Consider the following 25,632-nt stretch of genomic DNA (forward strand, 5'->3'; position numbering starts at 1 on the left):
AGTCGATTTCTCGTCAAGCAGACGACGGGCCGCCATATTGCACGAGTTACGTGAAGGAGGTCCGGTGTTTTCTACGTCGAAGATGTTCAATCCGGCAAACATGTTCGCCCGTCAGGCAATCAGAAGGTTCACCACGAGCGCGATTCGTAGGAGCGGTCATCACGATCCTTACGACGGTGTTCCTGGACATGTGAGTGATAGTTCTCATCTGATTGCATAACATCTTAACACAATAACTCTACGCTCTTTCGAACCTTCTTTACAGAACTTCCCATTTAGCACGCAAAATAGACACAAGCTGTTGGTTCTGTGCATGCTCTACGTGGGTAGCGCATTCTCCATTCCCTTGTTCGTAGTTCGCCATCAGTTACTGAAGTAAATTTCTGGTATGTTGCCCGTGTTAACTATTGGCTGAATATATTATGTCACAAATCTCTTCAGACACTTAGGGCCAGTTGTCTTCTTGGTAAATTAACTGATAATTAAATCATATGTTTGTTTTTGTCTAAATTAAAGGAGAAACAAAGACAGACATATGATTTAACTGTCAGCTTATGACTATATAGCTTGCCAAAAGTTTGGAACAATCGGTCCTTAGGCTGATATTCATAGTCGACTCTTATATTTAAGACCGTCTTAAGTTCATCTTCAGATATTCAGTAGCTAATGAAATAATCCCTACATCATCTCAAGATAAATTTAAGACATTCTTAAATATAAGATCTACTTATGAATATCAGCCTTAGTTCCTTATTCTGAACTCTCTTTTATCAATACGAATACTTCTAAATGTAGTTTAAAAGTTTTCTGATTGGCTGGCAAGCACATTTAGAGACACTTATCGATAAGAGACAACTCAGAACATGAACATGTACCCTAAAGTACAAGACATTAAAAGATTTGTTATAATAATTACAATAATTCTATTTACAGGTTTATTAGCTATGTTGCTATAGTATCATTTCGCATTGCCGATGTTGGAGAACTGTTGGACTCTGCGAATGAATTACCACAATTAGGATATATGATGTATTTGTAACGAAACTTCAGTAGTATCAGATCATATGTTCAAATGATTAAAACCTTCATTAAAAGTATACGTTACACTAATTTGGTTATAGAAATCTTCAATTTTACAACCTTGTAAAAACATCTATTCATCAAATGACAAGCTGTTATTTCTTGAATCTTTTCATGTTAATGATGTGAAAATAAAAGAAACAGTATATCTCAAAAAATGTGTACAATTGCATAAATGTGTTACTTTGTATGTGCATATATATATGTGTGTGTGTGTACTATATAGATATTTAATTATAACATACACTGAAAAAAATATTTTTGAATCTTGTAATAGTTAACAAGTGTATTTGGTCAAACATCTCAGTGTAATATTTTCTCAGTGTAATAGTATCAAATATCACCAATAGTTAGCAGCTGTCTGGGAATGATTACAAAATAATAAAATAAATTTTTTATTTAATTTAACTTGAACCAATTAAATGTTTTGATAAATATATAATAGTGAATAATTTCGTTATAATTTCGTAATATTAACTATTACCAAAGTATTTGATCATTTTATACAATAAATTTATCATATAATATGATTGCTAAATAATATGGTTTTATTTTACAAATTGCTTGATGATACATACCATAAATTGCTAATAGTCACAAAGTCTTGGCAACAGATACTAAATCTTGCTAAGTTTATTCACTAATACCAAATTATTATTATTCACCTACACATTCAGTTAGTACTGTTTTACCAAGGCATCTGATAATTAATATTTCCGTTTGATGATTATTACCAAACCTTTTTTTCAGTGTATGTTTTCTCCAATACATAATAGGGACTCACAATAATGAATATACGCTATTTAAACTAGGTATAATTAGCCGTTAGAATTGAACACATATTTGCATGGATGTTACATACGTCTCAAGAGTTAGGGAGTTAAGTCTAAGATATTTGTACAAAATTCACTTAGGCTACGCGTTTGCGCCGCGTCATGTCCGTAATGCGATTCTCTGCGTCATTTATCACGTGTCAAAATCACGCTCGGGCAGACGAGGTCCTTTGCGATGCGATTGCTTCGGGTAATCTGCGCAGAATTAATAATCATTGTACGTGACGTTTACGTGAAGATGAGAGATCAGATGGTAAACTGTTCAGTGTATTGAGAAAATGCTCACGGCTGTTGTAATCTTCATGAGACCGATAAGAATCGAGGCAGTTAATCAGCGTGTCCATTACACGATGCCCCCATTCGTCTTCTTGCATCTATATAACCGATAAAACAAAGAATTACTTTCAACGATGATGTATCTTATCGTTTTTAGTTTTACTGAAGATATATATATATATGGATAATTTTCATAAATATGGAAAAAATAACTCAAGACGCGTCTCGAGTTTTTACTAACTCGTGGCTTTTCGTATCTCTTCTCGTTTTGCTTTCGACGCTTTCTGTTTACATTAAACTTCCCTCGTTTCTTCTTCGCTCTATGTTCACCGTCCCACTGCTGATCCTCGTTGTCGCTAACGTCCCTAATTAATGGTTGCTCCTCCACGTGTTTCTGTAGGATACAAAATTGTGTATCTTAGACTGTAAGCTGAACTTATTTTTTTCTTTCTTTTTTTATTATGAGAACAGTGATTCCAAGTTATAACTCTACCTCTTGCTGAAATACGTCTTCGTTGGATATAACACTGATTATTCGCTTAGCGCAGAATTTTTTTTTAGCGCAGCACGTCACCCATAATATCAGCAAGCATATGGACAGCATCACACTGAGGCTCGCCAGAGTCACCATCACAGCGGAGAACGAATTCCAGAGCTGCGACGGAATAACGCGTGTTACTATTCTATTCTATTAAACAATTCACGATACGTCCACGAAATAGTATCCAGATAACAACGGACCTTCTTCTTCATATTTTTAATACATTATTGTTTCTTAAATTTGGAACATCTGTTACAAGATAGATCTCATTTTTACATCATATTCTATCCTGCGCTAAATAATTCAAATTTATATTGCGTTACACATATGAAATATTCTTTAGGTAACGACAGGTTTTCATCTCCGTATTTTTAACGTGGTCGTTTTCTAGATCTGGAGCATCTATTATATTATAAAGTGAATCTTATTTTGGCATTACATTCGCGATTCTGTCTTAAACAATTCAAATTCACGGGTACGTCTCCCCGAAATATTCTTCAGATACTATAAAATTTCCACTTTTATATTTTTAACGCACAGTTGTATTTTTATATCTGAATTGTTTATGTGCTAAGATGGATCTCGTTCGAGTATCGATTCGTACCATATTGTAGCAGCCTCTCATAAATGGACTAGTACACGTACGACAAACTCTGGCGCCATGATTGGGCTGATAAGTGCCAGGTGGGCATCTTTTACAACGCGATATCCCGTCCTCGCTGTAAGTATCCACGTCGCAAGGAACTACAAGTACATCGTTTTCTTTGCATTCCCAATAAGCATTAAATATCAGTAACCTAAGAAAATTGATAGCAGAGCAAATTAGCAGCAAATCTGATCAAAATCCCACTTCGAAACCATAATAATTATCTGTATATCATAATAATCTGTGTTTGCATTCAGCTCGTGTTTTATCATCAGAATCTGTTGCCAATATGCCATCAGATCGTTACACGCTCGATTTCTGTTACCAATTTGGTCGGATCTATCAGCAGGCTGTATCATATTTTTGACGGCAGTTTGGCGACATAATCAGATATAATAAATTCTGTGTTGGATTTGCTGTCTTTCTGCCATAAAAAAATTTGTAACAGGCTCTGTTTAAAATCTATTTGCGTAGATTTGACTATCTGGGATAATCGATGTTATAATGTTAACACTAGATTTACGCAACATTTTCACGTCAATTTGATGGGTTTCGGATTTCACAAGCAAAATTACAGAAACTATTATTATTTTTTAGTAATTTTTGTTGACTTTTATTAATGGAATGATACGAATATATATCCAAATTATTCATTTACTCCTCAGACTTCTAATTTTGAAATTCTCTATATCGTACACCTATTTCTCCGGATACCCATCAAATTGCCCGGTATCTAATCTATTGTTAACTCAATTATATAGAATGTCACATGTTAGGTATATGTTATATAACAGTCATATATCATATGATGGAACTAACATTGTAACATCAATGTTACGTTATTGATATTTAGTTTAGTGATGTTTAGTGGATTATTTCTCACAGTGCCGTCGTTCGAACGACACGTGTGACTCACGTACCACAATGCGTACCGCGAAGACCATATCCGGCCGGGCAGCTGGAAAATAAGCCGATGTCATAGCCGAATCCATCGCTGGGCGCGCTCTTGCCGCTCCTGGCTCTTTTCTGTCTCGCGGGCTTTTCCACGCTCGGCACCAATCTCTGCTCGAAATGGGGTAATCTGAAAATAACTGTAGTTAAAGAACTCTATAGAGATGCTATTGTGAATTGCAGCGTCGCAACGCACGTACACAGAGTGTTGTGATACAAATTGCGACCGAATTAAAAAGAGCGTCAACACTAACTGGTTTTCCCGAAGAAGATCTGTAGATTTTTAATCAGTATCAACGAGAGTTTGTCTTGAATGGCTCTGAGGCAGAAGACATTGCAATGCTTGTGGTCGATCGTCGTCAATTTCACGGTGTGCGACGGCACAATCAGAACGTTCATCGTGATCTGTAATGAGAGTTACAGATATATCTTCTTATTGAAAGATTTGCGCGGAATATAATGTATTAGATTAGTGCAAAAGTTTGTGAAGATACAAAGGTGTTTGTCAAATAAAATAGGAAACAAAATTATCCAAACTTGGAAGATTACTTTTTACAAAAAACAACTTTGGCTCAGTATTTTTTTAATCATCTAAGGAGGACCTTTTCTTTTGATATGCGAATTTCCTATGCGAATTTAATAGAAAAACGGCAAAAATCTTTTGTACCAATCAAATATTAATAAAAGAAATATAACGAAAATCCGATGAATCTTTTTGCGAGCTTCCAAATATTGATCAAGTATCTTTTCTCCAACGTGAATTCGCGAAAAGTAAAAGTTACGTTGAGTGAAATTCGTCAATGAAAACTATCTTTACAGTAAATATGCTACTATATATAACATTAGTGATAATATATATACAACGACTATTTTTTTTACTTAAACAACGGGAAATATCGTCAAATTTGCGATGCGATTGGCGTCGAAGATGAAAATTAAAAAAACACTTCACGAGTTTACAATAAAGGAAAATATGCGTGTGATCAATACCCTGGATATGTAATATTAAGAGGAATTACTTGGCTGCGGGAGCAAGATGGTGTCAAGACGTAGGCGTTGCAGATATCTACCTCGCACAGAACATTATTCAACTTCAAGGGAAGATATGTCGCCAACGCGTCCAAAGCTCTCTCGTCGCAAAATCGCACGCGATAACGACCCTCGCCGTGCAAAATGTATCTCGGTAGCGTGACGACTGCGAACAATATTCCCTTAACTTTCCGAGGATTGAGGATTAAATCGACGAATTCTTACCTCGCAGGCGAACCTCGTAAGTGGCCTCCACGGGCTCCTCATTGTCGGCGCCCGTGTACGTCACGACGCACGTGTAATTCCCCGTGTCTTTCGCGTTTACATTGCGTAACTCCAAATCACCGTTCTCCGTCACGAAACCTGGCGGAAGAGACTCGTTTGAAAAAGAAATACGCAATTTTTCTCCTTCGAATGTCGCGTGACGCTACCGTAAAGCGCGATACCGTCCGTCCGTTTCCACGTGTAACTCGGTCTGCTGACACTCGACAGCCAAGTGATACCGTCGCCGTCTCGGTTACAGGGTACGTTCAGATTGAGACCTGGCAGCGAAATAATATCGCGATCTGAAAAAGGGAAACAAAAAAATTATCCTTGTCATATTAATTTTCTCTAATACAGTTCGTTATGTGAATCGCGTTGATATTAAATGTTAAATCAATCCGAAAGTGCAATTTGATTTTTGAGTCGAATTTAATTCCGTTGTGTTCGATGGAAACAAATTATTCATCTAATTTCATCAGTTCAAAAAATCTCCATCATTATTTATGGTTCTTTTCATCAATATCCTATTTTTTATTGTAGAAAACGCTGTAGAAAAAAATTACTCTAGAAAATGGTCGACTTATATCGTCTTATAAGAAGACGGAAAGTGTTGAACCGATTTTTTTTATTGATTCGAGATTCGCCAAAACATTGCGAAGGAAACGATAAAATACCGTTCTCGAGCGCCAAATCGCCTTTGGAATCGCTGCCAAGCTCCTCCGACTTGATGTACTTTTGGCCCTTCAGCGATTCGGTGTTGTAACGCGGCTGTGGAAACACCCTAGCGTCCTCCTCCACATCCGAGTCCACCGAGATCACTATCTTGTCTTGGGTCTCTTTGTACTTGCTGCAATTGAGCGCCTTAATCTCGTCCAACGGATAGCTCAGTCTATCCAGGACCGATTTCACGCGGTCGATCATGTCTACGACGTCGCAGATGCAATCCGCGCAACCGCGCGTCTTCCTCGCGGATTTATTTTTGTGCTCAGCGAGTGTGACATCGCGACGCGCCAATTTCCCGTCGTTTCTTCCGCCGTTGCTGTTCTTCACTCGAATGCGACGATCCACGATTGCCCTCGTGATCGTTCTCTTGCGTTGATCTGAATTTCTTTTATTAGCAACACAGCTATCTGCTTCCCGCATTTGCGGGGCGTGCGAATTGATGACGTCTCGTGATTTGTGTGATTCGGTCGATTTTGCTTTCTTATCGTTGCATTTAGTATTTCTGATGTCTTTGTGCTGGGCGACTGGATGTTTCAACTTGTTCTCATTGATTCCGAACAACTGGCGGCCTTTCGTCAACGCTGGAAGCTCGTCGGTATTCGGAAACTCGTCAAATTTTGGCACACTTCTTCTCTCGGCACTCCTCTTCGTTCTTGGCTTGTCGTTCTGCAATATATGTTCAGTCGTTACGTTCTGAAGAAAATTATCTCGTTGTCCGACCGAAATCGCAGGGAAGCGAACGCTCCCTTCACGATGACGTGCTTCACGCTTCGTTCTTGTGTGATTTCTTTCGTTCTTAAAAACGACGTAGAAACACGTCGTTCTAGTAATCGATAGATCGATAGTTTTAGTAGCTGTGTCAGTAGTAGGGCTAAATGTATCCATTGTCTCCGTGTCTCGGGACTCGAGCTCCCAATATCTGGTGCCACCCAAGTGGTACGTCGTACTTCTTTCCGTGGGCCAAGCTTGATCTATTAACTCCTTCTGCTTTCCTATCAGTGTTCCACGTTCGCTTGGATCGACTAAAATTTTCACGTCGTGCGTCGGTGTCGATATCCTCGCTTGATCTGCAATGATTCGTACACTCAAACAAATATAATCTCACCTCTAGCAAAATCCTCTTATATATATAACCTCGAGAGAATTCTTCTAAAAGCGAAAGGAGAATATTTCAAGGGCACAATATTATTATTAAGAAAAAAGTATAAATAAAAAATAAATAAAATAATTTTTGTAACAGCTAAAGTTAAAGTTTATTTTTTCTTTTCTCTTTAAGAAATATCGGGCTTTTTCACTTTCTGTCGAGTTCTCACCGTAATCATCTTCCTTTGCTTCTTCTTCTTCGTCCTCTTTTTCCTCTTCTTCGTTTTCTTTTTCTCTTATTTTCTCTGACAAGTCATTATCTTCTTCCTCTGCATCATCTTTCTCCACATCATTCTTCTGTCCAAATTCGCGATACGGTTTGGTAATTTCACCACTTTCTGCAAAGTCCGTGACACGTTCGAAATCGTCGTCTCCGTCGTCTTCATACTCTTGCTCATTGCTCGATTCGATCGTGGACGCCGTCGCTTCATTCTCATCTGGTTTAACGGATATTGTCTGGTGTGTCTCTTCGTCTTCGTCGTACTTAAGACGCAGCACGTTCACCGTGTAAGGTCCGAACTCGTCTTCATCTGATGTCTCCTCTTCGGTGGTTGAAGTATTGCCGACCGTTACTTCGTCGTTATTGTCGGGCGGATCGTTTTCTCTCTTACGAATTGAATCACCTCCAGGAAAAACGCTTCTCTTCCTATATCCTTTATCACCTGACATAGCCGTAGTGGTTGGTCGAAAGAAACCCTCGTGTCGTTCGAGCACATGTCGTTCGTACAGAGAAGTTGTAGCTCGAGGACCGTTATCGTTTCTTCGCGCATTGGTAATAGCCGCGGCATTCTTCGGGGAAATTCTCCTCGTTCCTTCGTACATCCTGGTGAAGCCTTTGAAATGTCTCAGCGATTTTGTAGTTTCGTTACTCAGCCATTCGCGATGCGACAGCTGCAGGTTGCTGATCTTACGAGCGCCTGCCACTCTCCGTTTTTTCCCGCGCCGGAGATCTGGCAGATGATTCACTCTCGGCTCTTCGATCTCTCTCGCGACTTGGACAGCGAGGATCTTCCTACCTAATCGACCGACTGACTTCTTCACTTCCTTCCTCTCGGGGAAATACGGCAGGCAAACCTTCTTCGTCACTACGTCTCGTCTTCTTTTCTCGTAAGGGATCGTCGTATTCGCCAGGACATTCAGACATATTCTTTTCGTCACGAGCTCTTCTTCTTTCTCCGGCGTAATGGCTTCCTCAGGAAAGTACATCGTTCGTTTCTTCTCCTCTGTAGTTTCCCGTCGAGGTGTTATCACCGGAGTTTTCTTCTTCTCCGTTGTCTTCTCGACCGGTGTGGTGACTCGGCCTCTTACAGTCGTAGGCATCTCAATCGGTGGCACTGGCGTTGTTAAACTTGTCGGCGCGGTCGACTCCTCGGACGTCGCAGTCGATTCCTCGGACGTCGCGGTCGACTCCTTGGATGTCGAAGTCAACTTCTCGAATAACGCAGTCGACATGTCGATTTCTTCTCTCTCCAGCTCCTCCATATATTTCTCGAATTTTTCCGTATCTTCCTCCAGTCTCCGTTCTCTCTCCAGCAACATTTTCTCTCTCTCCTCAAGGTCGTGTTCCTTCTCGCGCAATTGCTTTTTCAGGTTTTCTATCTCTTTATCGTATTCGCTCTCTGTGACAGCGATCAAAATCGCATCAGTAACCGAAGTAATCACCAGTGCAGGCGAGGTAAAAAACGGTTCATAACTCGTAGTAGATATTTCTTCAACGGTATAAGGAGTGGAGATTTCCACTGAAGTTAAATCTGCATAATACGTTTCTTCCGTCTCCTCCTCAGTCAACGTAGTCGATGTGCTCTTCTCTGTGGAATAAAATGACGTCGTTTCCATCCAAGCTGTGGTGACTTTATCCACACTAGTACTCAACGTGGTAAACGTCGTGTCGAGAACAGAAGGCGTGACCTCGAGCGTAGTGGCAATTGACGCAGTCAGGATCTCTGTACTGACAGCTTCTGTGTCAATCACGGTAATCATGGTCGAATCGGTAATGATGGGCGTAATATCGGTCGCGGTTGTGCTGGTCACAGTTGTAGTTTCCTCCATTTCTTCTTCCTTACGTTGCATCATCTTCTCTTTACGTCTCTTCTTCTCTCGGTCCCATTGTCGCTCCTTCTCTTTCAGCCTTTCCTCTCTTTCCGCAATTTTTTTCTCATGACGCGTTAGCTCGTCAAATTCCTGCAGCAGCCGTTTCTTCTGTTCCTCTCGCACCACGTCTTCTCCAATCTTACTCATCGTGGTGAGCTTAGCTTCAATTTCCGGCACGGTGAACGGTGTAACGAGATATGGAAGGATTTCCTCGATCCTAAGCTTCGTTGTGTCCGTGTATGTAGTGATAGTAACGCTCCCGATATCGTAAATTGTACTTTCTTCTGTGACGAATGTCGTCTTCAATGACTGAGTGGTAACTTCATAACTAGTAATCTCGTATTCCAAGTCGTAGGCCACAGAACTCACGGTTGTCGCGTACACGTCCATCAATTCTTCCTCTGATAACGTCGTAAGCACCGGCGAGACGAAGACGAAAGTTGTCTTCTCAACGGGAACACGTTCCGAAGTTGTGCCTATCTTCGCGAACGTCGTCTTCTCCAACTCGACCTCCCGTTCGGGAATCTCCTCAGGCTTCGTGATAGGCTTCAGCCAATCGGGCATTGTGTATACATACTTAGCAGGAATCGTTAGACTCTCGAGCGGTTTCGTCGTGATCTCGAGAACTGTCGAAGAGGGAAGGGTATATTCTTCCGTGGAGCCGAAGGTTACACTCGTCGTGACAGTTTTTTCCTTTTCGCTCGTGAACTCAATAGTTTCGGTAAACTCCGTAGTTTTCAGCGTCTTCGCTTTCTCCACAATGGTTGACGTAGACGTTTCCAAAGCGACAGTTGGGGTAACTTCTTCGTCGACATATGTACGACTAGGTATTCTCGAGGTAGTAAAAGTCACGTTGACACGAATCGTCGTCGCAGTCTCAGAGATTGTCGGAGATGTTGCGAACTCAGAAGTCTTAGTTTCGTACGGAAATGTTGTCACAGCTTCGACGAGAGGAGGAAGGCTGGTCACTCTTCTTTCAGGTAACGTTATGTAACTCACTGTGCTCGATGTGACGATTTCTTTCTGAACAGTTCTTTCCTTCGTCGTAGTTTCGTATTCGTCATAGTAATACCACCTGTCAGTCGGTATTTCTGTATCGTATTCTTCTTCTTCTTCTTCTTCGTACTGTGCTTCCAACGCTTTGTCCACGTAATATTCCGTCTCGACTTCAGGCGTCACTTTAGTGGTCGCAACTGAAGTTAAATTAGTTATGGGAACTGTTGTTTCGATAAATGATATCGTGGAGCTCTCAGTCGTACTCGGTGTTGTAAACTCCTCCGTTTCTGAGATAATCTCCGGCAACACGAAAGTAACTTTCGTTGTGGTTACAAGCGTTTCCGTTGTAACTAACGTCGACTTGGTGAACGAAGTTTCAGTGGTTACAATTTCTAAAACATGTTCCAGTCTTTCAGTAGTTGGCGATAAGGTGACAACAGTTATCGTCTCTATGCTTGTCTCTATTGTTTCTGTGGTGATTTCCGGTAAAATTGTAGTAGTCGTTACGATTTCCGTCGCATTGAGTATTGTCGGTACAAAGCTGGTACTTGGGGTAATAGTTTCTTCTTCAAATACGATGCTTCTCTCAGTAGAAATCCATGTAATTCCTGTAGATGTTGTGATTTCTTCAGTTGTAAAGGTAATACTAGCAGTCTTTTCAGATGATGTAGTGAAGTTAACGCTGATAAATTCTTCAGTCGTTAAGGTTGTGGTTTCTTCAGTGATCACAGTAGCAGTAGTTACAACTGGCATTACCGCGGTGATAGTTGGAGTCAAGAGTGAAGTAACTGTCTCTGCAAGTGACGTTGCTTCTGTAGTGGTTTCAGTGAAAAATATGGTAGGTGATGGCAGATACGTTGGTGTTGTCACTTCTGCAATAGTTTCTTTGGTAATAATCGAAATCGTAGTGCTCTCTTCTTTCGTCTCAGCTGTGCTCGCAGTCGCCATTATTCCTTCTTCTGTACTTGTTTCGCGATAATATTCCTCGTATTCTTCAGGAGTTGTTCCAATAATCGCCGTAACAGTTGTGAGTGGAATTTCGGTGGTAAAAGGCATAGTGAAATTCTCGAGGAGAGATATTGTGCTTTCGAGAATTTCCGTCGTGATTGTACTAGTAGTTGTACTGAGAACTGTCGCATTCACTGTCGTATCTGTCATGATCGGAGACGTCTCAATAGATACTGTTGTAGGAATCGGCGATGTGGTTATGGTTTCAAGTCTCTCAATTGGAAACGTTGTCATTGTAATAATTATCATCGGAGAAATTGTACTTTCAGTAGTTTTTGTCAAAAATGTGCTTAAAGTTGTGGTAGGGATAGTAGTCAATCGAATTTCGGTAATTGTGGAAGTTTCTGTAGTTGTTAATACTTCCACGGTTGTTGGAATTTCAATAGTTGTTGAAGATTCAGTAGTTGATGAAGTTTCAGTGGTTGTTCGAATTTCCACAGTTGTAGTTTCTGTTACCGTTGGTACTTTAGTAGTTATTTGAGTTTCGGTAATCGTCGATGTTACGATAGCAGTTAGGGTTTCGGCAATAGTTGGAGATTCTTTAGTTGTTTCGATGGTAGTGATTGGAATTTTCGTAGTTGTACTTTCTGTTGTTATTGGAGTTTTAGAAATTGTTACAATTTCAATAGTGGTTGGAACCTCGATGGATGTTGGAGTTTTGGCAGTTGATGGAGTTTCGCTAATTGTTGATATTTCAATAGTAGCTAGAACCTCGGTGGTTGTTAGGATTTCGGCAGTCGATAGAGTTTCGGCAGTTGATGGAGTTTCAATAGTTGTTGGCAATTCAGTAGTAGTTAAAACCTCGATGGTTATTAGAGTTTCGCCAGTTGTTAGAATTTCAGTAGTAGCTAGAACCTCGATGGTTGTTGGAGTTTCGGTCGATGGAATTTCGGTAGTGGTAATTTCACTAGTAGCTAAAACCTCGATAGTTGAAATTTCAGCAGTCGATGGAGTTTCAGTAGTTGTTGACATTTCAGTAGTGGTTGGAATCTCGGTGGATGTTGGAGTTTTGGTAGTTGTTGGAATTTCACTAGTGGCTAGAATCTCGATGGTTGTTGGAGTTTCGGCAGTTTTTGGAATTTCAGTAGTAGTTAGAACCTTGATGCTTGTTGAAGTTTCGGTAGTTGATGGAATTTCGATTGTTGTAATTTTACTAGTAGTTAGAACCTCGATAGTTGTTGAAATTTCGGCAGTTGATGGAGTTTCGGTAGTTGTTGACATTTCAGTAGTAGCTGGAATCTCGGTAGGTGTTAGAGTTTCGGCAATCAATGGAGTTTTGGTAGTTGTTGGAATTTCACTAGTGGCTAAAATCTCGACGGTTGTTGGAGTTTCGGTCGATGGAATTTCGGTCGTTATAATTTCACTAGTAGCTAAAACCTCGACAGTTGTTGAAATTTTAGCAGTCGATGAAGTTTCGGTAGTTGTTGACATTTCAGTAGTGGTTGGAATCTCGGTGGATGTTGGAGTTTCAGCAGTCGATGGAGTTTCGGTAGTTGTTGACATTTCAGTAGTGGTTGGAATCTCGGTGGATGTTGGAGTTTCAGCAGTCGATGGAGTTTTGGTAGTTAATGGAGTTTTGGTAGTTAATGGAATTTCGATTGTTGTAATTTTACTAGTAGTTAGAACCTCGATAGTTGTTGAAATTTCGGCAGTCGATGGAGTTTTGGTAGTTGTTGACATTTCAGTAGTAGCTGGAATCTCGGTGGGTGTTGGAGTTTCGGCAATCGATGGAGTTTTGGTAGTTGTTGGAATTTCACTAGTGGCTAAAATCTCGACGGTTGTTGGAGTTTCCGCAGTTGTTGAAATTTCAGTAGTAGCTAGAACCTTGATAGTTGTTGGAGTTTCGATCGATGGAATTTCGGTCGTTATAATTTCACCAGTAGCTAAAACCTCGACAGTTGTTGAAATTTTAGCAGTCGATGAAGTTTCGGTAGTTGTTGACATTTCAGTAGTGGTTGGAATCTCGGTGGATGTTGGAGTTTCAGCAGTCGATGGAGTTTTGGTAGTTAATGGAGTTTTGGTAGTTAATGGAATTTCGATTGTTGTAATTTTACTAGTAGTTAGAACCTCGATAGTTGTTGAAATTTCGGCAGTCGATGGAGTTTTGGTAGTTGTTGACATTTCAGTAGTAGCTGGAATCTCGGTGGGTGTTGGAGTTTCGGCAATCGATGGAGTTTTGGTAGTTGTTGGAATTTCACTAGTGGCTAAAATCTCGACGGTTGTTGGAGTTTCCGCAGTTGTTGAAATTTCAGTAGTAGCTAGAACCTCGATAGTTGTTGGAGTTTCGGTCGATGGAATTTCGGTCGTTATAATTTCACTAGTAGCTAAAACCTCGACAGTTGTTGAAATTTTAGCAGTCGATGAAGTTTCGGTAGTTGTTGGAATTTCACTAGTGGCTAGAACCTCGATGGTTATTGGAGTTTCAGTAGTTGATGGAATTTCGATTGTTGTAATTTTACTAGTAGTTAGAACCTTGATAGTTGAAATTTCGGCAGTCGATGGAGTTTCGGTAGTTGTTGACATTTCAGTAGTAGCTGGAATCTCGGTGGGTGTTGGAGTTTCGGCAATCGATGGAGTTTTGGTAGTTGTTGGAATTTCAGTAGTAGCTAAAATCTCGACGGTTGTTGGAGTTTCCGCAGTTGTTGAAATTTCAGTAGTAGCTAGAACCTCGATAGTTGTTGGAGTTTCGGTCGATGGAATTTCGGTCGTTATAATTTCACTAGTAGCTAAAACCTCGACAGTTGTTGAAATTTTAGCAGTCGATGAAGTTTCGGTAGTTGTTGGAATTTCACTAGTGGCTAGAACCTCGATGGTTATTGGAGTTTCAGTAGTTGATGGAATTTCGATTGTTGTAATTTTACTAGTAGTTAGAACCTTGATAGTTGAAATTTCGGCAGTCGATGGAGTTTCGGTAGTTGTTGACATTTCAGTAGTAGCTGGAATCTCGGTGGGTGTTGGAGTTTCGGCAATCGATGGAGTTTTGGTAGTTGTTGGAATTTCAGTAGTAGCTAGAACTTCGATGGTTGTTGGAGTTTCGGTCGATGGAATTTCAGTAGTGGTAATTTCACTAGTAGCTAAAACCTTGATAGTTGTTGAAATTTCAGCAATCGATGGAGTTTCGGTAGTTGTTGACATTTCAGTAGTGGTTGGAATCTCGGTGGATGTTGGAGTTTCGGCAGTCGATGGAGTTTTGGTAGTTGTTGGAATTTCACTAGTGGCTAAAACCTCGATGGTTATTGGAGTTTCGGCAGTTGTTGGAATTTCAGTAGTAGTTAGAACTTCGATGCTTATTGGAGTTTCGGTAGTTGATGGAATTTCGATTGTTGTAATTTTACTAGTAGTTAGAACCTCAATAGTTGTTGAAATTTCAGCAGTCGATGGAATTTCGGTAGTTGTTGAAATTTCAGTAGTAGTTGGAATCTCGGTGGATGTTGGAATTTCGGCAGTCGATGGAGTTTTAGTAGTTGTTGAAATTTCACTAGTGGCTGGAATCTCGATGGTTGTTGGAGTTTCGGCAGTTGTTGAAATTTCAATAGTAGTTAGAACTTCGATGCTTGTTGGAGTTTCGGTAGTTGATAGAATTTCGGTTGTTGTAATTTTACTAGTAGTTAGAACCTCGATAGTTGTTGAAATTTCGGCAGTCGATGGAGTTTCGGTAGTTGTTGACATTTCAGTAGTAGCTGGAATCTCGGTGGGTGTTGGAGTTTCGGCAATCGATGGAGTTTTGGTAGTTGTTGGAATTTCACTAGTGGCTAAAATCTCGACGGTTGTTGGAGTTTCCGCAGTTGTTGAAATTTCAGTAGTAGCTAGAACCTCGATAGTTGTTGGAGTTTCGGTCGATGGAATTTCGGTCGTTATAATTTCACTAGTAGCTAAAACCTCGACAGTTGTTGAAATTTTAGCAGTCGATGAAGTTTCGGTAGTTGTTGGAATTTCACTAGTGGCTAGAACCTCGATGGTTATTGGAGTTTCAGTAGTTGATGGAATTTCGATTGTTGTAATTTTACTAGTAGTTAGAACCTTGATAGTTGAAATTTCGGCAGTCGATGGAGTTTCGGTAGTTGTTGACATTTCAGTAGTAGCTGGAATCTCGGTGGGTGTTGGAGTTTCGGCAATCGATGGAGTTTTGGTAGTTGTTGGAATTTCACTAGTGGCTAGAACCTCGATGGTTATTGGAGTTTCGGCAGTTGTTGGAATTTCAGTAGTAGTTAGAACTTCGATGCTTATTGGAGTTTCGGTAGTTGATGGAATTTCGATTGTTGTAATTTTACTAGTAGTTAGAACCTCAATAGTTGTTGAAATTTCAGCAGTCGATGGAATTTCGGTAGTTGTTGAAATTTCAGTAGTAGTTGGAATCTCGGTGGATGTTGGAATTTCGGCAGTCGATGGAGTTTTAGTAGTTGTTGAAATTTCACTAGTGGCTGGAATCTCGATGGTTGTTGGAGTTTCGGCAGTTGTTGAAATTTCAATAGTAGTTAGAACTTCGATGCTTGTTGGAGTTTCGGTAGTTGATAGAATTTCGGTTGTTGTAATTTTACTAGTAGTTAGAACCTCGATAGTTGTTGAAATTTCGGCAGTCGATGGAGTTTCGGTAGTTGTTGACATTTCAGTAGTAGCTGGAATCTCGGTGGGTGTTGGAGTTTCGGCAATCGATGGAGTTTTGGTAGTTGTTGGAATTTCACTAGTGGCTAGAACCTCGATGGTTATTGGAGTTTCGGTAGTTGATGAAATTTCGATTGTTGTAATTTTACTAGTAGTTAGAACCTCGATAGTTGTTGAAATTTCAGCAGTCGATGGAGTTTCGGTAGTTGTTGACATTTCAGTAGTAGCTGGAATCTCGGTGGGTATTGGAGTTTCGGCAATCGATGGAGTTTTGGTAGTTGTTGGAATTTCACTAGTGGCTAGAACCTCGATGCTTATTGGAGTTTCGGTAGTTGATGAAATTTCGATTGTTGTAATTTTACTAGTAGTTAGAACCTCGATAGTTGTTGAAATTTCAGCAGTCGATGGAGTTTCGGTAGTTGTTGACATTTCAGTAGTAGCTGGAATCTCGGTGGGTATTGGAGTTTCGGCAATCGATGCAGTTTTGGTAGTTGTTGGAATTTCACTAGTGGCTGGAATCTTGATGGTTGTTGGCGTTTCGGCAATTGTTAAAATTTCAGTAGTAGTTAGAACCTCGATGCTTGTTGGAGTTTCGGTAGTTGATGGAATTTCGATTGTTGTAATTTTACTAGTAGTTAGAACCTCGATAGTTGTTGAAATTTCGGCAGTCGATGGAGTTTCGGTAGTTGTTGACATTTCAGTAGTAGCTGGAATCTCGGTGGGTGTTGGAGTTTCGGCAATCGATGGAGTTTTGGTAGTTGTTGGAATTTCACTAGTGGCTAAAATCTCGACGGTTGTTGGAGTTTCCGCAGTTGTTGAAATTTCAGTAGTAGCTAGAACCTCGATAGTTGTTGGAGTTTCGGTCGATGGAATTTCGGTCGTTATAATTTCACTAGTAGCTAAAACCTCGACAGTTGTTGAAATTTTAGCAGTCGATGAAGTTTCGGTAGTTGTTGGAATTTCACTAGTGGCTAGAACCTCGATGGTTATTGGAGTTTCAGTAGTTGATGGAATTTCGATTGTTGTAATTTTACTAGTAGTTAGAACCTTGATAGTTGAAATTTCGGCAGTCGATGGAGTTTCGGTAGTTGTTGACATTTCAGTAGTAGCTGGAATCTCGGTGGGTGTTGGAGTTTCGGCAATCGATGGAGTTTTGGTAGTTGTTGGAATTTCACTAGTGGCTAAAATCTCGACGGTTGTTGGAGTTTCCGCAGTTGTTGAAATTTCAGTAGTAGCTAGAACCTCGATAGTTGTTGGAGTTTCGGTCGATGGAATTTCGGTCGTTATAATTTCACTAGTAGCTAAAACCTCGACAGTTGTTGAAATTTTAGCAGTCGATGAAGTTTCGGTAGTTGTTGGAATTTCACTAGTGGCTAGAACCTCGATGGTTATTGGAGTTTCAGTAGTTGATGGAATTTCGATTGTTGTAATTTTACTAGTAGTTAGAACCTTGATAGTTGAAATTTCGGCAGTCGATGGAGTTTCGGTAGTTGTTGACATTTCAGTAGTAGCTGGAATCTCGGTGGGTGTTGGAGTTTCGGCAATCGATGGAGTTTTGGTAGTTGTTGGAATTTCAGTAGTAGCTAGAACTTCGATGGTTGTTGGAGTTTCGGTCGATGGAATTTCAGTAGTGGTAATTTCACTAGTAGCTAAAACCTTGATAGTTGTTGAAATTTCAGCAATCGATGGAGTTTCGGTAGTTGTTGACATTTCAGTAGTGGTTGGAATCTCGGTGGATGTTGGAGTTTCGGCAGTCGATGGAGTTTTGGTAGTTGTTGGAATTTCACTAGTGGCTAAAACCTCGATGGTTATTGGAGTTTCGGCAGTTGTTGGAATTTCAGTAGTAGTTAGAACTTCGATGCTTATTGGAGTTTCGGTAGTTGATGGAATTTCGATTGTTGTAATTTTACTAGTAGTTAGAACCTCAATAGTTGTTGAAATTTCAGCAGTCGATGGAATTTCGGTAGTTGTTGAAATTTCAGTAGTAGTTGGAATCTCGGTGGATGTTGGAATTTCGGCAGTCGATGGAGTTTTAGTAGTTGTTGAAATTTCACTAGTGGCTGGAATCTCGATGGTTGTTGGAGTTTCGGCAGTTGTTGAAATTTCAATAGTAGTTAGAACTTCGATGCTTGTTGGAGTTTCGGTAGTTGATAGAATTTCGGTTGTTGTAATTTTACTAGTAGTTAGAACCTCGATAGTTGTTGAAATTTCGGCAGTCGATGGAGTTTCGGTAGTTGTTGACATTTCAGTAGTAGCTGGAATCTCGGTGGGTGTTGGAGTTTCGGCAATCGATGGAGTTTTGGTAGTTGTTGGAATTTCACTAGTGGCTAAAATCTCGACGGTTGTTGGAGTTTCCGCAGTTGTTGAAATTTCAGTAGTAGCTAGAACCTCGATAGTTGTTGGAGTTTCGGTCGATGGAATTTCGGTCGTTATAATTTCACTAGTAGCTAAAACCTCGACAGTTGTTGAAATTTTAGCAGTCGATGAAGTTTCGGTAGTTGTTGGAATTTCACTAGTGGCTAGAACCTCGATGGTTATTGGAGTTTCAGTAGTTGATGGAATTTCGATTGTTGTAATTTTACTAGTAGTTAGAACCTTGATAGTTGAAATTTCGGCAGTCGATGGAGTTTCGGTAGTTGTTGACATTTCAGTAGTAGCTGGAATCTCGGTGGGTGTTGGAGTTTCGGCAATCGATGGAGTTTTGGTAGTTGTTGGAATTTCACTAGTGGCTAGAACCTCGATGGTTATTGGAGTTTCGGCAGTTGTTGGAATTTCAGTAGTAGTTAGAACTTCGATGCTTATTGGAGTTTCGGTAGTTGATGGAATTTCGATTGTTGTAATTTTACTAGTAGTTAGAACCTCAATAGTTGTTGAAATTTCAGCAGTCGATGGAATTTCGGTAGTTGTTGAAATTTCAGTAGTAGTTGGAATCTCGGTGGATGTTGGAATTTCGGCAGTCGATGGAGTTTTAGTAGTTGTTGAAATTTCACTAGTGGCTGGAATCTCGATGGTTGTTGGAGTTTCGGCAGTTGTTGAAATTTCAATAGTAGTTAGAACTTCGATGCTTGTTGGAGTTTCGGTAGTTGATAGAATTTCGGTTGTTGTAATTTTACTAGTAGTTAGAACCTCGATAGTTGTTGAAATTTCGGCAGTCGATGGAGTTTCGGTAGTTGTTGACATTTCAGTAGTAGCTGGAATCTCGGTGGGTGTTGGAGTTTCGGCAATCGATGGAGTTTTGGTAGTTGTTGGAATTTCACTAGTGGCTAGAACCTCGATGGTTATTGGAGTTTCGGTAGTTGATGAAATTTCGATTGTTGTAATTTTACTAGTAGTTAGAACCTCGATAGTTGTTGAAATTTCAGCAGTCGATGGAGTTTCGGTAGTTGTTGACATTTCAGTAGTAGCTGGAATCTCGGTGGGTATTGGAGTTTCGGCAATCGATGGAGTTTTGGTAGTTGTTGGAATTTCACTAGTGGCTAGAACCTCGATGCTTATTGGAGTTTCGGTAGTTGATGAAATTTCGATTGTTGTAATTTTACTAGTAGTTAGAACCTCGATAGTTGTTGAAATTTCAGCAGTCGATGGAGTTTCGGTAGTTGTTGACATTTCAGTAGTAGCTGGAATCTCGGTGGGTATTGGAGTTTCGGCAATCGATGCAGTTTTGGTAGTTGTTGGAATTTCACTAGTGGCTGGAATCTTGATGGTTGTTGGCGTTTCGGCAATTGTTAAAATTTCAGTAGTAGTTAGAACCTCGATGCTTGTTGGAGTTTCGGTAGTTGATGGAATTTCGATTGTTGTAATTTTACTAGTAGTTAGAACCTCGATAGTTGTTGAAATTTCGGCAGTCGATGGAGTTTCGGTAGTTGTTGACATTTCAGTAGTAGCTGGAATCTCGGTGGGTGTTGGAGTTTCGGCAATCGATGGAGTTTTGGTAGTTGTTGGAATTTCACTAGTGGCTAAAATCTCGACGGTTGTTGGAGTTTCCGCAGTTGTTGAAATTTCAGTAGTAGCTAGAACCTCGATAGTTGTTGGAGTTTCGGTCGATGGAATTTCGGTCGTTATAATTTCACTAGTAGCTAAAACCTCGACAGTTGTTGAAATTTTAGCAGTCGATGAAGTTTCGGTAGTTGTTGGAATTTCACTAGTGGCTAGAACCTCGATGGTTATTGGAGTTTCAGTAGTTGATGGAATTTCGATTGTTGTAATTTTACTAGTAGTTAGAACCTTGATAGTTGAAATTTCGGCAGTCGATGGAGTTTCGGTAGTTGTTGACATTTCAGTAGTAGCTGGAATCTCGGTGGGTGTTGGAGTTTCGGCAATCGATGGAGTTTTGGTAGTTGTTGGAATTTCACTAGTGGCTAAAATCTCGACGGTTGTTGGAGTTTCCGCAGTTGTTGAAATTTCAGTAGTAGCTAGAACCTCGATAGTTGTTGGAGTTTCGGTCGATGGAATTTCGGTCGTTATAATTTCACTAGTAGCTAAAACCTCGACAGTTGTTGAAATTTTAGCAGTCGATGAAGTTTCGGTAGTTGTTGGAATTTCACTAGTGGCTAGAACCTCGATGGTTATTGGAGTTTCAGTAGTTGATGGAATTTCGATTGTTGTAATTTTACTAGTAGTTAGAACCTTGATAGTTGAAATTTCGGCAGTCGATGGAGTTTCGGTAGTTGTTGACATTTCAGTAGTAGCTGGAATCTCGGTGGGTGTTGGAGTTTCGGCAATCGATGGAGTTTTGGTAGTTGTTGGAATTTCAGTAGTAGCTAGAACTTCGATGGTTGTTGGAGTTTCGGTCGATGGAATTTCAGTAGTGGTAATTTCACTAGTAGCTAAAACCTTGATAGTTGTTGAAATTTCAGCAATCGATGGAGTTTCGGTAGTTGTTGACATTTCAGTAGTGGTTGGAATCTCGGTGGATGTTGGAGTTTCGGCAGTCGATGGAGTTTTGGTAGTTGTTGGAATTTCACTAGTGGCTAAAACCTCGATGGTTATTGGAGTTTCGGCAGTTGTTGGAATTTCAGTAGTAGTTAGAACTTCGATGCTTATTGGAGTTTCGGTAGTTGATGGAATTTCGATTGTTGTAATTTTACTAGTAGTTAGAACCTCAATAGTTGTTGAAATTTCAGCAGTCGATGGAATTTCGGTAGTTGTTGAAATTTCAGTAGTAGTTGGAATCTCGGTGGATGTTGGAATTTCGGCAGTCGATGGAGTTTTAGTAGTTGTTGAAATTTCACTAGTGGCTGGAATCTCGATGGTTGTTGGAGTTTCGGCAGTTGTTGAAATTTCAATAGTAGTTAGAACTTCGATGCTTGTTGGAGTTTCGGTAGTTGATAGAATTTCGGTTGTTGTAATTTTACTAGTAGTTAGAACCTCGATAGTTGTTGAAATTTCGGCAGTCGATGGAGTTTCGGTAGTTGTTGACATTTCAGTAGTAGCTGGAATCTTGGTGGGTATTGGAGTTTCGGCAATCGATGGAGTTTTGGTAGTTGTTGGAATTTCACTAGTGGCTAGAACCTCGATGCTTATTGGAGTTTCGGTAGTTGATGAAATTTCGATTGTTGTAATTTTACTAGTAGTTAGAACCTCGATAGTTGTTGAAATTTCAGCAGTCGATGGAGTTTCGGTAGTTGTTGACATTTCAGTAGTAGCTGGAATCTCGGTGGGTATTGGAGTTTCGGCAATCGATGCAGTTTTGGTAGTTGTTGGAATTTCACTAGTGGCTGGAATCTTGATGGTTGTTGGCGTTTCGGCAATTGTTAAAATTTCAGTAGTAGTTAGAACCTCGATGCTTGTTGGAGTTTCGGTAGTTGATGGAATTTCGATTGTTGTAATTTTACTAGTAGTTAGAACCTCGATAGTTGTTGAAATTTCGGCAGTCGATGGAGTTTCGGTAGTTGTTGTCATTTCAGTAGTAGCTGGAATCTCGGTAGGTGTTGGAGTTTTAGTAGTAGCTAGAACCTCGATGGTTATTGGAGTTTCGGCAGTTGATAGAGTTTCAGTAGTAGCTAAAACTTCGATGGTTGTTAGAATTTCGGCAATCGATGGAGTTTCGACAATCAATGGAATTTCGGTAGTTGTAATAATTTTAGTAGTTTGAGTTTCGATAGTTATTGAAGTTTTAGTAACTACTAGTGTCTCGGTAATGATCAGAGCTTCTGTGGTTGTTGCAATTTCGACTGTAGTAGTTGGCATTTTGGCAATTATTGTACTTTCTGTTGTTACTGGAGTTTCGAAAATTGTCAATGTCTCAGTAGTAGTCAAAACTTCAATGGTTGTTGGAGTTTTTGGCGTTTTGATGGTTGTAGTTGCTATTGTTGTGATTTCAGTAGTTCTTGTAGTGGTGGGAACTTTGATGGTCGTAGGAGTTTTTGGGATAATTGGGATTTTTGTAGTTGGAGTTTTGATAGTTGTTGGAATTTTTATAGTTATTGGGGCCTTTGTAGTTGTTGGAATTTTAATAGTTGTTGGAACTTTTTTAGTTGTTGGAATTTTGATAGTTATTGGAACTTTTGTAGTTGTTGGAATTTTCATAGTTATCGGAACTTTTGTAGTTGTTGGAATTTTGATAGTTGTTGGAACTTTTGTAGTTATTGGAATTTTAGTAGTTGTTGGCATTTTAGTAGTTGTTTTTAGAGTTTTCCTGATTGTTGGCACTTTAGTAGTCGTCCGAGTTTCAGTAATTGGTAAAACTTTGGTAGTAGTTAGAACTCCGATAGTCGTTGGAGGTCGAGTAGTAATTGGAACTCTTCTAGTTATTGTGGTTTCTATTATCGATGGCATTTTGGTAGTTTGTGCGACTGTAGTAGTTGGAGTTTCACTAGTTGTTAAAGTTTCAGTAGTTGCTGGAGTTTCGGTAGTAGTCGGAGCTTCAGTAGTCGTTGGACTTTCCGTGGTCGTCATTTCTTCCGCAGTTATCGTTTTCTCGATCTGCGTCACCGGGCTTTCTTCTTCCTCCGGTATCAAGCCCGAAGTAGTAGCTACAAACTCTGTTAACGTACTCAAAGTCGTTGTGACCGTTATTCTTCCCTCAGTAGTTACAGTTTCAGTTACTAATGAGAGTATTGTCTCGAATGACGTTTCCGTAATTGCAGGAACTGTAATTTTCAGAGTAATACCCGCCATACCTTCCAAGAGCGGAGTCAACATCATCGTAGGTTCGATTGTAAATGCCTTCGTTATCGGAATCGCTGTGGTAGTCTCAAGTACTTCGATAGTATACATATCCGTAGTTAATACTACGACTGTTTCGTCAGTAACAGTTTTAATAGTCGGTGTTACAATTTCATCGACCACTATTGTCGGTAATCGTGTCGTATAAAGTAACGGCGATGTAGTTGGCACTGTAAAGGCTCTCCACGTAAATGGAACTTGCGTTATTGGTATAGTTGCCCAAATTTCAGGGATTATCGTTGGTACTGCAGCTGTCGTTAACGCGCTAATAGCAAATGGGTATTCAATCGTTGTGTACTGTATCGTTGTCTCCGTAGTTGCTGCGATTTCAATCTCCAGAACGTCGACACTTGCCGTCGTCCTCGTCGTCGTTTCTTCAAAAACAATTTCTTTGATAGTAGTTTCACTAACTTTCTCTGTCTCACTCGTAATCTCCTCTGTATACTCATACCAAGACGTGACATTCTCGTCTCCGTATATTTCCGTGTAATTCTGATCGTCGTAACCAGTGCTTTCGTAATACTCAAAGTCAGTAGTGTAGTCCGTCTCATTCTCACGTGGGATCAATTCGGTCACTTCTTCTGGAAGTTCCTCCAGTCTCGTTACATCCAAAGCGATTGTCACTTCCTCCTCAGGACGAGGCGAGTATATTGTCGTAATATCAATGAATTCTATCTTCTTAGGAATCAACGGTAACAACGGCTTAGTGACAGCCGGTGTGGTAAAATCAGCAATAATTGGATACTCTGTGCGAAGTTCCTCAGTCCTGCTTAACATGCGGAGCACATCGAGGTAAGCCGTCGCTTGTTTGTAGAACTCCGGATCGATAGGACTGTAGTACATTTTTTCTGAGGTCGTGTTCCTCGTGCCATATCGCTCTAGATCTCTTTTACTATTCGACAACAGGTACACCGAGTTATCTTTATTATCCCGTGACGGAATAATCAACCTGTTGCTATGTCGTGGAGAATTTGGCACATGTCTATATAAAAAATCACTCTCGTTCGATACGTCGCTCATCGTGTGCGACAACGTGGTCGCAAATATCGTCGCCTGTGTCATTTTTTTTAATCCGAATCCAACAAATCGTCCAATCGGCTCCATTCGCGCCTCGTGATTCCTCGTCAAAGACTTTAGCTTTCTGTTCAGTCTCAAACGAGGCGAACCAACTGTGAATTCAAAAGATTTTGATTCAAAGGATTTTGGATCAAAGGATTTTGAATCAAAGGATTTTGAATCAAAAGATTTTCTTTCGTTTGATTCTTCGAAGAAATCTCCAGGATCGTTTCGCATTCCCAAATCACTGCCCAGACTCGCACGTCTGCACGATGGTGTGGTCAATTTGTTCAAGAATAAAGAATAGCCATTAGATCTTTTTCGTAATTTTCCATTGTCAATTTCTTCGTGTGACACGGCACTTCCAGCTTCGATGCGTTTCCTCCTATGGAATTGACGATCTAGATTCTTCCTGGGAACAGCAGGATCGTAGTAATCCGCTTTGTCGTTCGCACTCGCGATATTCGTGTCTTTCTCTTCCTCATGATCTCGTTCAGATCGCGTGGACTCAACGACGTTTTTTTTATCGCACAGTCTGCTCTGCACGTCGCTGATGCTTTTGTTGACCAATTTAACGGCGCTCAGCAGTTTCTGCAACTCTGAGGACAACGGCTCGATCGCCTTTAAGAAAGCTCGCGAATTTTCCACTTGAGTCTGTCCTTCCTTGGACGACTGTTCTTCTTCGAAGAGTAACGACGCGGACGTTGTGTGCTCTTCAGGATTGTTGAGCGAATACACTTCGGTGGTGAATTCGCTGAACAACGCTTTACCATCATCAGTCATGTACAATCTGACGTCTCCTACGGTAATCAGCGCGTCGATATCATTGTCTAATGTGCCAAGAAGTTTTGAGAGATCCACTGTGGTCGATTCGACGTCAAATTTGCTGTATTTCAGAGACTCCTCGTAACTTCCGTCGCTCGATCCTGACTGACCGACTTCGTCCAAATTAAACGTATGCGACCGACGATCGTTCGCATCTCCTAGATACGAAAACACGTCGTAATCAAGCGTGTTAAAGAAGGAAGACGTCGTTGGGAACTTGGACTGATCGTAGGAATCGATTGTAGTGTCCAAATCGATTCCACTATCCATAGACGAGAGGTTCCTGTAACCTACACGGGTTTTGGTGATAACTACTTAATAAGTTAAAAATTAAGATATTAAAAAATCAATAATTTTTAACTTTATTTATTTAATTTAATGATTTTCAACTTAAACTAGTT

The 25,632-nt window shown here is 40.3% G+C and overlaps 2 protein-coding genes across 2 annotated transcripts in view; one reads left to right on the forward strand and one right to left on the reverse strand.

The window, feature by feature from the left end:
• Positions 1-1,110, forward strand: LOC116849261 (cytochrome c oxidase subunit 7C, mitochondrial). The gene is made up of 3 exons (XM_032826222.1): positions 1-190; positions 266-386; positions 934-1,110. The coding sequence occupies exons 1-2, from the start codon at positions 83-85 to the stop codon at positions 377-379; spliced, it is 222 nt and encodes a 73-aa protein (XP_032682113.1). The 5' UTR covers positions 1-82; the 3' UTR covers positions 380-386; positions 934-1,110.
• The window catches only part of LOC116849258 (mucin-17-like), a 27,277-nt gene continuing 2,578 nt past the window's right edge, over positions 934-25,632 (reverse strand). The window contains exons 3-14 of the mRNA XM_032826213.1: positions 7,657-25,521; positions 6,295-7,410; positions 5,788-5,922; positions 5,582-5,719; positions 5,347-5,522; positions 4,582-4,732; positions 4,297-4,467; positions 3,335-3,474; positions 2,683-2,844; positions 2,431-2,583; positions 2,200-2,287; positions 934-2,108 (exon numbers count right to left, since the gene is read on the reverse strand). Of these exons, the coding sequence (XP_032682104.1) occupies positions 2,047-2,108; positions 2,200-2,287; positions 2,431-2,583; positions 2,683-2,844; positions 3,335-3,474; positions 4,297-4,467; positions 4,582-4,732; positions 5,347-5,522; positions 5,582-5,719; positions 5,788-5,922; positions 6,295-7,410; positions 7,657-25,521 (20,357 nt within the window). The 3' untranslated portion in view covers positions 934-2,046. The remainder of the gene's footprint in view (positions 2,109-2,199; positions 2,288-2,430; positions 2,584-2,682; positions 2,845-3,334; positions 3,475-4,296; positions 4,468-4,581; positions 4,733-5,346; positions 5,523-5,581; positions 5,720-5,787; positions 5,923-6,294; positions 7,411-7,656; positions 25,522-25,632) is intronic.

Source organism: Odontomachus brunneus, unplaced genomic scaffold, assembly GCF_010583005.1.
Source record: "Odontomachus brunneus isolate Ranch 3 - 2012 unplaced genomic scaffold, Obru_v1 Obru_scaffold_110, whole genome shotgun sequence".
Lineage (NCBI taxonomy): Eukaryota > Metazoa > Arthropoda > Insecta > Hymenoptera > Formicidae > Odontomachus > Odontomachus brunneus.